The sequence below is a fragment of the Halichoeres trimaculatus genome, unplaced genomic scaffold (genome assembly GCF_033239565.1).
Source record: "Halichoeres trimaculatus isolate MK-OKI-2021-1 unplaced genomic scaffold, fHalTri1.1 fHalTri1_scaffold_16, whole genome shotgun sequence".
In the NCBI taxonomy this organism is placed as follows: domain Eukaryota; kingdom Metazoa; phylum Chordata; class Actinopteri; order Labriformes; family Labridae; genus Halichoeres; species Halichoeres trimaculatus.
Genome location: NW_027437194.1, coordinates 27,080,888 through 27,093,717, shown reverse-complemented (window position 1 = coordinate 27,093,717; position 12,830 = coordinate 27,080,888). Strand labels below are relative to the sequence as shown.

Here is a 12,830-nt window from a genome sequence, read left to right as displayed (position 1 = left end):
TGATGTCTCAGACCCATGATGTATCCAGACTCGCAAAGGATTAATCATCGCAAACCTTTCCAACAAGCTTTTCTCTGCCTGTAGTCCAATTACATAACAGCGTTATACAATTATATATCTCCACTATGACCGTGACATCGGCGAGGGAGCCTGACAGCATGCAGGAGAGAGAAGCAGCTCATTTGACGGGGAGTGTGTCGAGACGAGAACTTATCCTCATCTGCACCCGCTGACACTGACACAGGCGGTCGCACTTCTCATCGTTTTCTTCCCCCCTCCCCCTCCTCCTCCTCCCCACCTCTTTCCTCTTCCTTCTGTTTCTGCAGTGCTGCTGGGGTAAATAACAGTCAAGGTCCACTCGGAGTCGCAGAACTCGCGCCCACCCTTGGCGACGTTGCGCACTTCTCGGAAAACAGAGTATCTGCTTGGATCCATCCGCGGCCAAGCATCCAGATAGGAGAGTTTTATGGGAAGGACACGACTGTTGTCTGCTCTCAAACTCTAAACTTTCCTTCCTTTAATCGTCCAGTGATGGGTCTACAGAGGATTTTTCGTGCTGTCATTATGGGACCGCCGGGCTCGGGGAAAGGAACAGTCTCTGCTCGCATTACCAAAAGTTTTGGACTAAACCACATTTCTAGTGGGGACATTCTAAGAGCCAACATCAACGCCCAAACAGGTATGATGGATGTTTTGTTGGAAACATAATCAGATACAATTGTTTGATCCTTAAAGAAAGCTGCACAGCTCTTAGGGTGCACTGTTATTTTAGTTTTAGACCTGTTGGAATAGTTCTCTCTAAGCCACGTGTAAGCTGTCTAAATCTTTTTTTTTAAGGATATGGAAAAAAATATCTTTTTCAAATTTATTTATTTAACCTTTATTTAACCAGGTTGGTCCCATTTAGATTAAAAACCTTTTTTTAAGCAGCAAAAACACAAAGTTACAGACAGGAAGACAAAGCACAGTCAACAAAACACAAGATTTGGGATTTAAATCCCTTTCTGGGAATTAATTGTTCAAACAACTGATCCAAAACTCTGACATCTTACAGATCTTCAGATCTGAAAAACATTTAAGGACACCAGTTCCTTGAAGCTTTATCATCATAATGCAATATCTAAATAGCTTCTTATGCTCAGACTCTTGGTAAAGATCATAGTGTGAAAATTAAAACTAACCTAGCCTTACTTTTCTGCACTGCTCAGATAAGAGCACCCCTCCTTTAACCGTTTTATTTTTTTATCTCAGTGACAAAAAAAAAACCTTCAGCATGACTAGGAGGTTGAAAAATCTGTATTCTCTAACCAAGAGAAAACTGGTTTGCAGGAGTGAAAGCTTAAGCTTGTTATTTTTCTGTTGATACTAAAAACACCTGTGCTGCTAATGACCTGGACTTTGGAAGCGGGCCCACTTCTCCTCAATATCACCTTGGGTGGAGATAAAGAAAGTTGGAAAGACACGCAAAGTTTTGTCACCTTTGAGCCTTTAGAGCAAGTTGAAGCTTAGTGCAAGGCAGTATGTTTTTTTTTTTTACAACAGTACGACCAACAACAACCAGGAGGTTTGGGGTTTAAAGAACAGCATTAAAAAGTTGAAGTTTCCTCCTTAACAGTCAAACTTGGGACGTTTTTTTAAGCACTAATGTATTTTTCCTCAACACACTATGTGTTAGTCTGTGAAAGAGCTGGCACTTCTAAACCTCCCTGTATAATTCAGTCCTTGTGTTGCTTTCACAGAGCAGCTTGGCAGTCTGAGCAATCCGCTGTATAAACTGCTCCAGCTCAAACTTTCCCAAGCAGACCTTGGATCTAAACCAGTGACCTTGCTCTGCCTGAGACTGCTGCACAAAACTTCTCACATGTTGTACGAAACAGTACAAAAGCTTCCTTTTTAAAACATTCACAATCTATGAGTTACATAGAGACACATCTCTCCTTTAAAGGTCACTTTGCAAACACTCAACTCACAAGACTAGTGACGTATAAGTAATGTAAGAACATAAAAAAATCAGCAAAATCTTTCCATTTAATAAATTCTATTTTTATTCCCAGGGTGCAGTTTGCCAACACCTCGCAGCCTGTGTCACCCTTTGCCCATATTAGCGCAGGCGGTTCATTCCAGGCTTGTCAGGAAGTCTTTTCTCTTCAGCTGAACTCTAACCAATTAAAGGAGAAGTGACAGGAGGAAAAAAACCACACACACGCGCCTTAACTTTCAAAACATTATGTTGCTTCACAGCAATACGTCAGCTCACACAGTTTCACAGAACACTCCTAATACTCTGTTTGCATTCACTGGATAAGTAGTATGATGTTAAAATCTGCACCTACTCAGGGTAAAAACACCTGATCAAAACTTTAAGACCAGTGGAAAAAATGCAGTACTTCACATTTTTCATTGTTTGATCTTTAAAAGGCCCTAAGTAGAGTTTCTAAATGCAAAACAGAAGAAATGGGAGTGAGACAACAAAAACTCAACTAAACAACTAAAGTTAAATGGTCTGTTCATCAGCTGATCAAAAGTTTTAGACCACAGCTAAAAATACCCACCTCCTAAAATAGGAATAGATTTTTAAAAAGGACTCAGTGATAAGGAGCTCCATTATTCTTGTCAATGTTTGATGCAGCTGTTTCCAGGAGTCTGTGTGAATGTTGCTCCAAGTGGTGAAGATGTCTTCATGGAGGATCATCCTCTGTCTGAACTGTTGTCCATTTCTGTAAACGTTCCTCTCCATCCATCCCCAAATGTTGTCAGAGTGATTTAGATCAGGGGAACATCAGGATGGTCCAAAGAGTGAGCTGATTCCTCTGGAAGAAGTCCTTTGTCAGGCGCCCATTGTGACCTGCAGCGTTGTCCTGTTGAAAAACCCAGTCATTCCCACACAGACCAGGGCCCTCAGTCATGAAGGAGGCCCCCTGCAACATCTCTACAGAGCCAGCCGCCGTTTGACGCCCCTGACCAACCTGAAGCTCCATTGGTCCATTGAAGGAAAAAGCCCCAGATCATGATGGCGCCCCCTCCACTGTGCCGCCGTGAAAACATCTCCAGTGGGATCTCCTGGTCATGTCAGTAACGTTGAAGCCATCAAGACGTCAAGGTTCAGTTTTTTCTCCTCAGAGAATCAAACTTTCTTCTCCTCTCAGTGTCCCATGTTTGCTGCTCTCTGAAAAAGTCCAAACGGTGAGTTTGTGGCGTTGAAGGAGATGAGGCCTTTGAAGACATGTTTTCTTCTTAAAGCTCTTCTCTCTCAGATGGCATCTGATGGTTATTGGGCTGCAGTCAGCTCCAGTAACGGACTTCATTTGGGTCGAGGGTTGTCCTGTGTCTTGACGGACAGTCAATCAAATCCCCTGGCTCAGCTCTGGTGAAACTTTTTGGGTACTTCTTGACTTTTTTGCCCCCTAACCCTCAGAACCTTGAAGAAATTCAAAATGTCTCTTACTACGTCCAACCCCCAGCAGTGGTGGTGCAATGTGAGCTGCCTTTCTTTGCCTTCAAGCCCTGGTCTCTTTTTTGGGGTCTCTGCTTAAGAAAATGACTCACTCAAATTGAAAAGAGTATATCTCAGCATCTGCAAGATCTGTTTGAATCATTCTGGTGTCATGATAAAAAATATAAAAAAAATAAAAACTTGTAAAATTTGCTCAGAGGTGTCAGTATTGGTATCTTTGTCACTGACTCAGAGTAATAACACAAGTATTACTCAGACCAACAGAAAGTTTGGTTGTAGTATCACTTGTAGCTGAGTTAGGCTGTGGTCTTGGACTTTTGATCAGCTGATGAACAGCCTGTTTCACTTTAATTGTTGTTTGTAATAAATTGCTTACTCAGTTCCTTTTGTCTCACTCCCGTTTCTTCTTTTTGCATTTTTTGAGCTCTACTTTGAACCTTTTTAAAATCCAACAGTGAAAAATGTAAATTTGAGCAATTTTCCAGCTGGTTGATCATTTGTGGAGCGTATTTGGTCGGTGTTCCCTGCAAAACTTTCTATAAAAATTCACATAGACTTTATTGGTTGAACACTGGTTCAGTGTTAACATCCTAAACGTGATGCTGTGGCAATGAATATGACACTGCATATAGGTCAGAAATCCACATGTATGAGAGAGTTTAAGTGCCTCAAGCAGCATAAGTTTTGGTTCCTAAGGAAGAGAAGGAACACCTGTGCACCTATGAGCCCAGTTACTATTGTTTGAGACCTGAACCAGCAAGCCTCAGGTTCCCAGTCAGATCCTTTCAGACTGGGCTCCTAGAGTCACACGCAAGAAGTCACCTGGGTGTGTATAAAGAGATGGACCCTAACAAACCCTGGCACAATTAAAAGTGATGATATTTACATATTTTATGTTTATATTAAAACTTTCATAAGTCTCATGGTCCATATTTCTAATGTTGATTTTCATGTCTGAGTTTGTGTCTCTGGGTTCGTTTCAGAGTTCGGCCTCTTGGTGAAGTCCTGTATTGACCAGGGTCGCCTTGTGCCCGATGATGTCATAACCCGTCTCATCCTGGCTGACCTACGGCAAATAGACCACAGCAGCTGGCTGCTTGATGGTAACAAACATTGCTTCTCATCTTTCTCTTTAAAACCAGCTACAGTTCCTCATCACATCCATCTCTCCGCTCTGCTTTGCTCTCCCCTGTAGGTTTCCCTCGCACAGTGTCCCAGGCTGAGGCTCTGGATGACGCCTGCAGCGTGGACACAGTCATAAACCTCAACGTACCTTTCCAGACCATCCAACAGCGGCTCACCTCTCGCTGGACTCACTTCCCCAGTGGCAGAGTCTATAACACAGACTTCAACCCGCCCAAAGTCCCGGTAAATACACCCTCTGTGACCTGTCATTATGGTGATGGATCACTGCTTTCAGTTCTGGTTTCCAGTTAGCTTCAAGGTTACAGGTGGTCAGAAAGTCTCAGTCAGCTCAGGGGAGACAGCTGCACACGATTGGCTTTTCTTTCCTCCTGTGGCACTGGCTATTATAAGGTAATTTGATAGCTAATTAAGATTTATACTAGAGATAGACCGATATGCATTTTTCAGGGCCGGTACAGATTATTTGTAGCCAAGGAGGCCGATAACTGATATTTGAAGCTGATATTAATTTGCAGTCAAAGTAAAAACATTAGTGTCAACTTCATTCAAATACCTTTAAGCATGAGTTTATTAAACAGCTCCCAGGCTCAGCAGCATGTTTTATAAAGTTAAATGAAAACTTTAAAAAATAAATAGCTTAAGTTTTCTACAGTAAATAAAGTTTTACAAAATTACAATGTAACTGCAATAACTATAAAAACTGCACTGCTGATTGGCTGTTTCCCAAGCCATAGCTCTGCTTGTAACCAATCAGATGGTGCTGTGGGTGGGACAGTGCTGGGGACTGAGAAGTGACTGCAGACAGCAGAGCAGCTGCATCAGAGCAGCAACAACGCAATTTTAAATTTGTTTCTTGATTCAAAAAAAGGCTGATGCCGATATGCTTCAAAATGCCAAATATCAGCCCTGATGATCAGCCCAACCAATAATCGGTCTAACCCTGATTTATACTACTCCAACTTAGATGAAATGAGACGTTGTTATAGTAGTTTGAATAAAAGAAGGCAGGTTTGTTGACTTGTGCATGCACAAGAATGATAAATATAATAATCTAGGAGAAGAAAAAAATGTCTGGAGCCTAAAATTATACTTGAGATGTTTATTTGAGTTTATGTATCCTGTCAAAGCCCAATCACATCACTACACAGTTAGAGCACCATCTCTGCGCTCCCTCACCTCACCTACTGTTACCTACGGTGGCCCGCAAGTGCAAACTACAGCAGCAGATAACTAAACTAAACAGCAATAAAAAAAACTCAAGAAAAAGCAGAAACCTTTGCTCTCATCCAGAGCAATTACACATCAGTAAACAGAGCGGATAGCGCAGTGTGAGGCGGTCACTTTGATTATTAGTTTTAACAACAGTGAACTTTGACTCGACGTGATATCTTTTGAGCAAGGTTTGAAGATAGCAAGAAAACAAAGCACCATGAATAATCAAGAATGACCCTCAGCGGTGAACTCATTTGATGTAAGATAATGTGAAGCTGTCTTTGACCAAAATCTTTTTTTGTGCATGTTGCATGAAGTTTTTACAACTTTAGGGAAATATGTTGGAGTAAAACTACATCCAATACCAAAATTATCGAGATCTGAAAATTAACTGTGCACATGATCCAGCAGCTAGTTTTAGATTCTCTGACATAAAGGAAATAGTATTCACAATAGATGACTATTTTTCTTAAGTCATGCACAGTTGTGATGAACTCAGTAGCTGCTTTAGTCCAGTGTTTTGGTAACTCATGCTAACAGGAAGAAATTGTCTCTTTTCTAAAAGTCTACAGGAGCAACAGGTTCAGAGTAAATCATTGCCTACGCTCTGTTCTTCATATTCTGGTTTAAGAGGAAGTAAAGTGACAGAAGGAGACTTAAAATGGCTCAAGATCAGTCAGGTCAAAGGTTGATGAATGCAGCATTCCTCTTTTCTTTAACCCAAAAGATCCAAGTAATGAACTGGAGTTATGAATATGAGGAGTTACAAAAGCTTCACTGGAAACATGAAATGTAAAACAGATTTGAGGAGAGCACGTGGAGAACATTTCCAGAAGTGCTCAGTGAGAAAATAAAGAGAGCGTTTACTCTGATTGGATGGCTGATTCCAGTTAATGTGAAGCCATAATAAATGTATGAACTCAAAGCATCATAATGAAGCCTTTGTGGTGCATATTTTAGTGGACAGCACATTATGCAGAACAACATTCAGTGTTGTGCATTTTAGCCTGTCAGAATTTAGCTCTTCGCTTCTTGAGGTCAACCAGTTCAAAAGCAAAGCTCTGCCTGTTCCTCCTCAGGGTGTTTACATTCCACTCTTTGGGCTCTATCTGAGTTTGCATTGGACAAATTCCAAAGATGTGGACCATTGGTCTTAAAAAAAGGCCGGATGCATCACTGTAATTCTTCTAAAAACACATTTCTTCACACTTTTTTTCCCTGACTCACAATTTTATTGAAGTTTTCAAACTATGTAACAGTTAAAAGATGTGAACACAGACGCAACCAAAAGGACTAATGTAGGGATGGCCTGATACCAATACCAGGTATCAGTATCGGGCCGATATCAGCCATTTTTCAAGATATCGGTACTTGAGAAGGCTGCAGATCCCAGCAGCAGAAACTCTAGGCAAAAAAGTCTTACGTCGAGCAAGTCCTCCTCGCCACTAGATGCTGCTAATTGCTGCTGTTTAACACCACGGCAAATGTGCACCAGGTCCTTTTCAGACAATATGAATGAACCAGAAGAGTTCACAGTTTAACTTTTTTATTTTTCACTTTAGTTTACTTTAAAAAATATTTAAACTCTGACAGTTGTTAGTTTTATTGTGCACTTTTAATATATACTTTTTTGATATTGATCAAAAAAGTTCTAAACTGTTGTTTGTGTTTTATTTGGACTTAATGTCAGAGTGACTGTGCTGACTTTGATCAAATGATGTGTCACTGTTAATTGAAATTTTATGTATCAAAGTGCTAGTAGTATCGATACTGGGTATCGGTGGGTAATCAAGAAGGAGTACTTGTACTGGTATTGGTCTGCATAAAAAGTGGTATCCCTAGACTAAAATCAACCACTATGAAAAAAAAGTTTTTGCCCAAAAATACTAGGGCTGCACGATTATCGCAATCGATAACCAAGCAAGTCTGTAGACTCATCATGACACAACTTTTTTTATTAAATCGCAAGCACAATCGCAATCGCAATATTGTCCACCTAATCGCAAATCACACCTTCTCCCCAAATCGTGCAGCACTAAAAAATACTACATATAAGGACTTTACCTTATGCCATCTTATATTGTAGGCTGTCTTTCTCTGTATGGTTTGCATTAATGTATTTTCCTATAAATTTTCCAAGTGGTTTTGTGGGATCGGACCTAAATTATTTTTTCTGCACATTTGAACTTTTCCTCAAGTTGTAAGTGAGTTTTTCTTCAAATTGAATTTATCTTTGTTTCTCTGCAGAGGTGTATATGATAAATTTGAGTCACTTAAATACATAAATGGCACTTTGAAAGGGTTAATACCTGGTGTTCTATTCACCAGCCATTACTTATGGGATGCAAGATGGATTGTTACGCAAAAGACAAAAGGTGACACTGACAGGGCATTGATCTGAGAGGACTTGAGTTTCAACTGACGATTCAGCAATTCTTTCCAGAATCACATATTTCTAAGTTAAACCAATCAAAATGAAATCAAAGACTTTGTTGGTGTTGGTTTAGTTTTTCAGTGACTCAGCAGCAACTTCTGTGTTTGTGTGTTTCCTCCAGGGTCTGGATGATGTAACAGGGGAGCCTCTGGTCCAGAGAGATGACGACACACCAGAGACGGTCACACGTAGACTGAAGGCCTATGAAACGCAGACTGAGCCGGTCTTAGAGTACTACAGGTAACAAACTGTAGACAAAAACAAAAGAATAAACCCTAATGTCATTATTTAGTTATTTTTTCATTACAGTCATGAATGTAGCAATCCTGCGCATTGATCCTGGTGAAGTAAAGCAGCCTCTGAACCTTCACTCTAGCCACTCTGCACATTCCTCTCTGTTGCCTGCATAACTGCAAAACTGCTGGAGAACCACATTCCAAGTGCACTGCCGATAATTACAGATACTGGAAAAATGTTCGACTCGTGGGGTTTGGACCCACTTTGGGAGGATATTCATCATGTTTGCTATTTCTGGACCAATTAGGCAGGACAACATGCAGTCTGTGGCTCATGTTCCTTTAAATCAGCAGGACATCATTTGCTGGTGCCCCACTTATTTCTTCTTTTTCACTTTTGTTTGAAGGAGTAATTAATCATTTTAACATGTACAAACAATTACAGATGAGGAGAGGTGTGCATGTGCATCTGTTAGTCACAGTCTGATCTTGGTACACAATGATCTGATCCAGTGATGATTCATGGGAATGATTCAGACAGATTCATCACTATACAATACTACCTAATCTGATGCAGAGGCCTTAAATCTTAAGATCACAAAAAGCAGTTCTGCTGTGATAAGAATGACTCTGCCTCTTTGTGGTTTGAACACATCAGGGCTGCTTTTATAGTAGCTTTTTTAACCCTGTATGATCATGAAGCATAGTTTCCACATCATGATGAATGCATTTATTTAAGCACGGTAACTAAGAGTTGTTGAGTTTCTGCAGAATGCCCTAAGCTTTAGCTCATGCACAGTCCAAATGTAGCTTAGTGAGATGTTACTAGATATACTTTGGTTTTGTTTGTCCACTTGACAGAAAATGTACAAATTCAATGTTTCTTTGTCTGTTCAGGAGCAAAGGTGTGCTTGAGACCTTCTCTGGAACCGAGACAAACAAAATCTGGCCGCACGTCCAGGCTTTCCTCCACAGGAAGCTCCCTGTTGTTGATCAGGAGGCGAGATAGAGAAGCTTGAGGGTCATCATCACCAGCAGGAACCACCCCGAGCTGACCAATCCAACACGTTCCACTCTTCATAGGACCAGGGAAGAACCAGCTGTATTATTATCATTCCTGAATGCTCACAATAAGGAGCAGGCTCTTATTTCATCAGACAGTAAACACAGGGAAGAGAAAATGTGACGCTGGGAAAAAAAACTCCATGTTTGAAGAATTGAGTGCACTACTGCTTCACCCTCAGGATGCCTACATTTTTTTAAGCATTAGTCCTTGTAGTTTAAAATCTTGTTTCTTTATTCCATTATGCAATTTCAAAAGATGAAAAATGATGTCATTAATTCTGATTTTAAAAATCAATCATGATGAAGAGAGAAAAAAGCTGGCTTGTCGAATTTATTCAAACTTTTAACTTTATTTAATAACCTAACTCGTGACTTTTTCTCTTAGTTAAAAACTTGAATTTTTGATCATGCAGTGATTATTTGTCTTAAAGGGAATAGTGCCACTGTCCACATATTACTGTAAATTCACTTTACAACTTAAGTGCCTTTTGATGCTTTTCTAATAGACTGAACAAATCTAACAAGTAGCTCAGTGAATGTAGTCTGTAAACTTTGAGAAATAAGGACCAGAGATTGAATATTGTTTAAAATAGCCACTTTTATTTAAAAAAAGAGGAACTTATTTACCATGAGCCATCATTGTATAACTGCCTCCTAGAACACTTAGAGTCTAACTAATGTTGCTTTCACAAGCTTAACAGTTTCCATGTAAACTGGGCATTCCTGGTTGTGATGAAGCCTACATGTGTCATTGTACCTCCATTTATTTGACTTGACAAGTGGAGAAATAATCCCTTTGAAGCATTTTTATTCGAGTTTCATCTTCTTGTTGGATTACATTTAAATATTGAAGGTTGATGTGCAGCTCTGTCTCTTCTCTGAAGAGTTTTCCATGTTTGAAGCTTCTGAAATGCTAACCAGCCTTGTTTTGTACTGTATATTCATGCAGTGAATGTCTCCTGAACTGTACTGTGTGAACTTTTGAACACTTGAAAACTATATTTTAAAGCACAACTCCTTTCCATAGACAACATACGACTGCTTTTTGTATTTATTGTGAATCACAATAAACTTCAGATACCATTCTTATCTGTGTATCACTCATTGTAGACAGTATAATACAGTTATCATTGTATCAGTGTAAGCCTATCAGAAAAACAGCACTAGCCAAGCCCTTAGCATGAATTATTGTTTTGATTCAACTTAATTAAACAATAAAACAAAAAGCTACTGAAACCAAAACTCTGACTTCACTGATATAAAGGCACAAAAAACTTTTGTTTTATTCCATACAGCAGGGGTGGCCAACCTGCGGCTCAGGAGCCACATGTGGCTCTTTGCCTTTCAGTGTGCTGCTCTTCGACCAATTCATAAAATAATATTGTTATGAGTAGTGGTGTGCCGATCAATATGAAATATTGATGTGTTGAAGCCAACGTTGGGATCAGTTTGATCAATACTTGGTTGATGAGATTGATACTTAAGTTTCAGTTTCTTTTCTCTACATGTGCTCCTCATGTGCTCATTGCTAGATAGATAGATAGATAGATAGATAGATAGATAGATAGATAGATAGATAGATAGATAGATAGATAGATAGATAGATAGATAGATAGAGGGATGGAACTTTGGCTCATCTGCAGTAAAAACAGAAATGTGTCTTTGACATGAATGAATTTAAACACACTCACAAACACAATAAATCTCGAATTGAATATTGAAAATGTATTGATTTTCATTTTATGTCATTTCCTTCAGGTGTTACAGGAAGTAGGTTTGTAAGACCCTGTGTGTGATGTGGCTCTTTGTAGTACTGTGGTAATTTTTGTGGCTCTTGGCCTCTGACTGGTTGGCCACCCATGCTACACAATTTTTTTGATTATCCACAGTGCAACTCAAACACAGATCAACCACTTCTTCAGGCTGTACTATGCTAGCCTGCTAGCAAGTACTAATGTAGCCTGTAGCTGCTAATCTTGAGAAGATATTGAAAGATGGTGCCTTTTTCTTTTGTTGTTGTTGTTTTTAAGGCTGTTTTTATTTTTACCCCTGTAGTAGCTTCACATGATTACAGCTCAAATAAATCCCTATTTTTTCTGACACTAGTGTTGTGGAAAAACTAATTTCAACCTCAGTCTGGAAAGATTCATTTGAGCTACTGTCTCTTTAATGCTCCCCACCTCCACAAACCCCCTTCCCTCTTATTGGTCAGACCCTCTGGTGGCCTAAAGGGGTGGAGCTATGGTCAGACCTTGGTGTTTGAGGCCCACCCATCCAACATGTCAGTTAGAAGCAACTCTTGCCATGTTTAGAGTGGAGCGTCTTGATGAGTTTACAGATTCAAGGATTTCTAAAACATGTGAATATGTAGCAGTTTGACTTATCCAGTACTGTTACTTTAAGTCTGTGTTTAAAAGATGAGAAAGCAGAATACCACCTCTTTATATTAGGAAACTTGATGTCAAATCTCTGCATCTACATATTTTATAAATCAGCCCTAGCTAGTGGATTGAAAGGCTTTAAAAAGCTTCACCCTCTCAAACAAACCAGATTAAAACCACAATACCTGTGATACCTAATGGTAAAGATAAAAATGTAGATGTTACCTATGCGTAGATATTGAAGTAAAGTTATATAAGGTCGTTGACTCTGCACATCTTTAAAGAACTAGAGCAGTAACAACAAGACACAAACTTTAAGCTCAGCACTGGTTTTATATTTGAGTTTGTTAATGCAGCAAGACTTCTCAAATCTTACAGAGGCCTACTGTGGATGGGACAGTTTTGCTAGAGCGCACACAACTTGTACCACAGCCTCTTAGTTGTACACTCATAAATTTAGGAATACCTAATCCAGGAAGTCGAGACACCATAGACACTGGTCACAGGTTAAGTACAACAGTAAAAGCCACGTTTTTACTTTTGCATAGTTACTTAATCACTGCAGACAGTGAAAGATAACATTTAAGACCACTATGGTACCAATACGTACAATACACCTGTTTTTGTTAACTGTTAAATATAGATACTTCCTCTTGATGATCTGTGAAAACAACCCAGACTCATGTCAGCAAAAATAATGAAGAGTGAAACAACCAAGCATCAGAGAGCAACTTAAAAACAAACAAATGCAATGGTCTTTAATTCAACGTGTGAGATCTTAGCTTCACATTAAGCAGGAGAAGCCAAACTGATGGTGTCTCTCAGCAGGGTTTTCAAACTGACATTTTCCTTATATTTTTCCTTTTTCTATCAGAAATGAAGACAGTTAACTGGAAGCCTGA

The 12,830-nt window shown here is 39.6% G+C and overlaps 1 protein-coding gene across 1 annotated transcript; it reads left to right on the top strand.

The window, feature by feature from the left end:
• The first annotated feature begins 178 nt into the window (after positions 1-178).
• On the top strand, positions 179-10,635 carry ak3 (adenylate kinase 3). Its single transcript, XM_074690792.1, has 5 exons — positions 179-679; positions 4,438-4,557; positions 4,650-4,822; positions 8,368-8,486; positions 9,380-10,635. Exons 1-5 carry the CDS (start codon positions 532-534, stop codon positions 9,489-9,491), a joined length of 672 nt encoding a protein of 223 aa, XP_074546893.1. The 5' UTR covers positions 179-531; the 3' UTR covers positions 9,492-10,635.
• The last annotated feature ends 2,195 nt before the right edge of the window (positions 10,636-12,830 follow it).

Excerpts from the sequence above, each read along its gene's own strand:
- ak3 (XM_074690792.1), top strand. The coding sequence starts at position 532 with ATGGGTCTACAGAGGATTTTTCGTGCTGTCATTATGGGACCGCCGGGC. Across the intron at positions 680-4,437 it reads CAACATCAACGCCCAAACAG|AGTTCGGCCTCTTGGTGAAG; the intron begins GTATGATGGATG and ends GGTTCGTTTCAG. Across the intron at positions 8,487-9,379 it reads CCGGTCTTAGAGTACTACAG|GAGCAAAGGTGTGCTTGAGA; the intron begins GTAACAAACTGT and ends TTGTCTGTTCAG.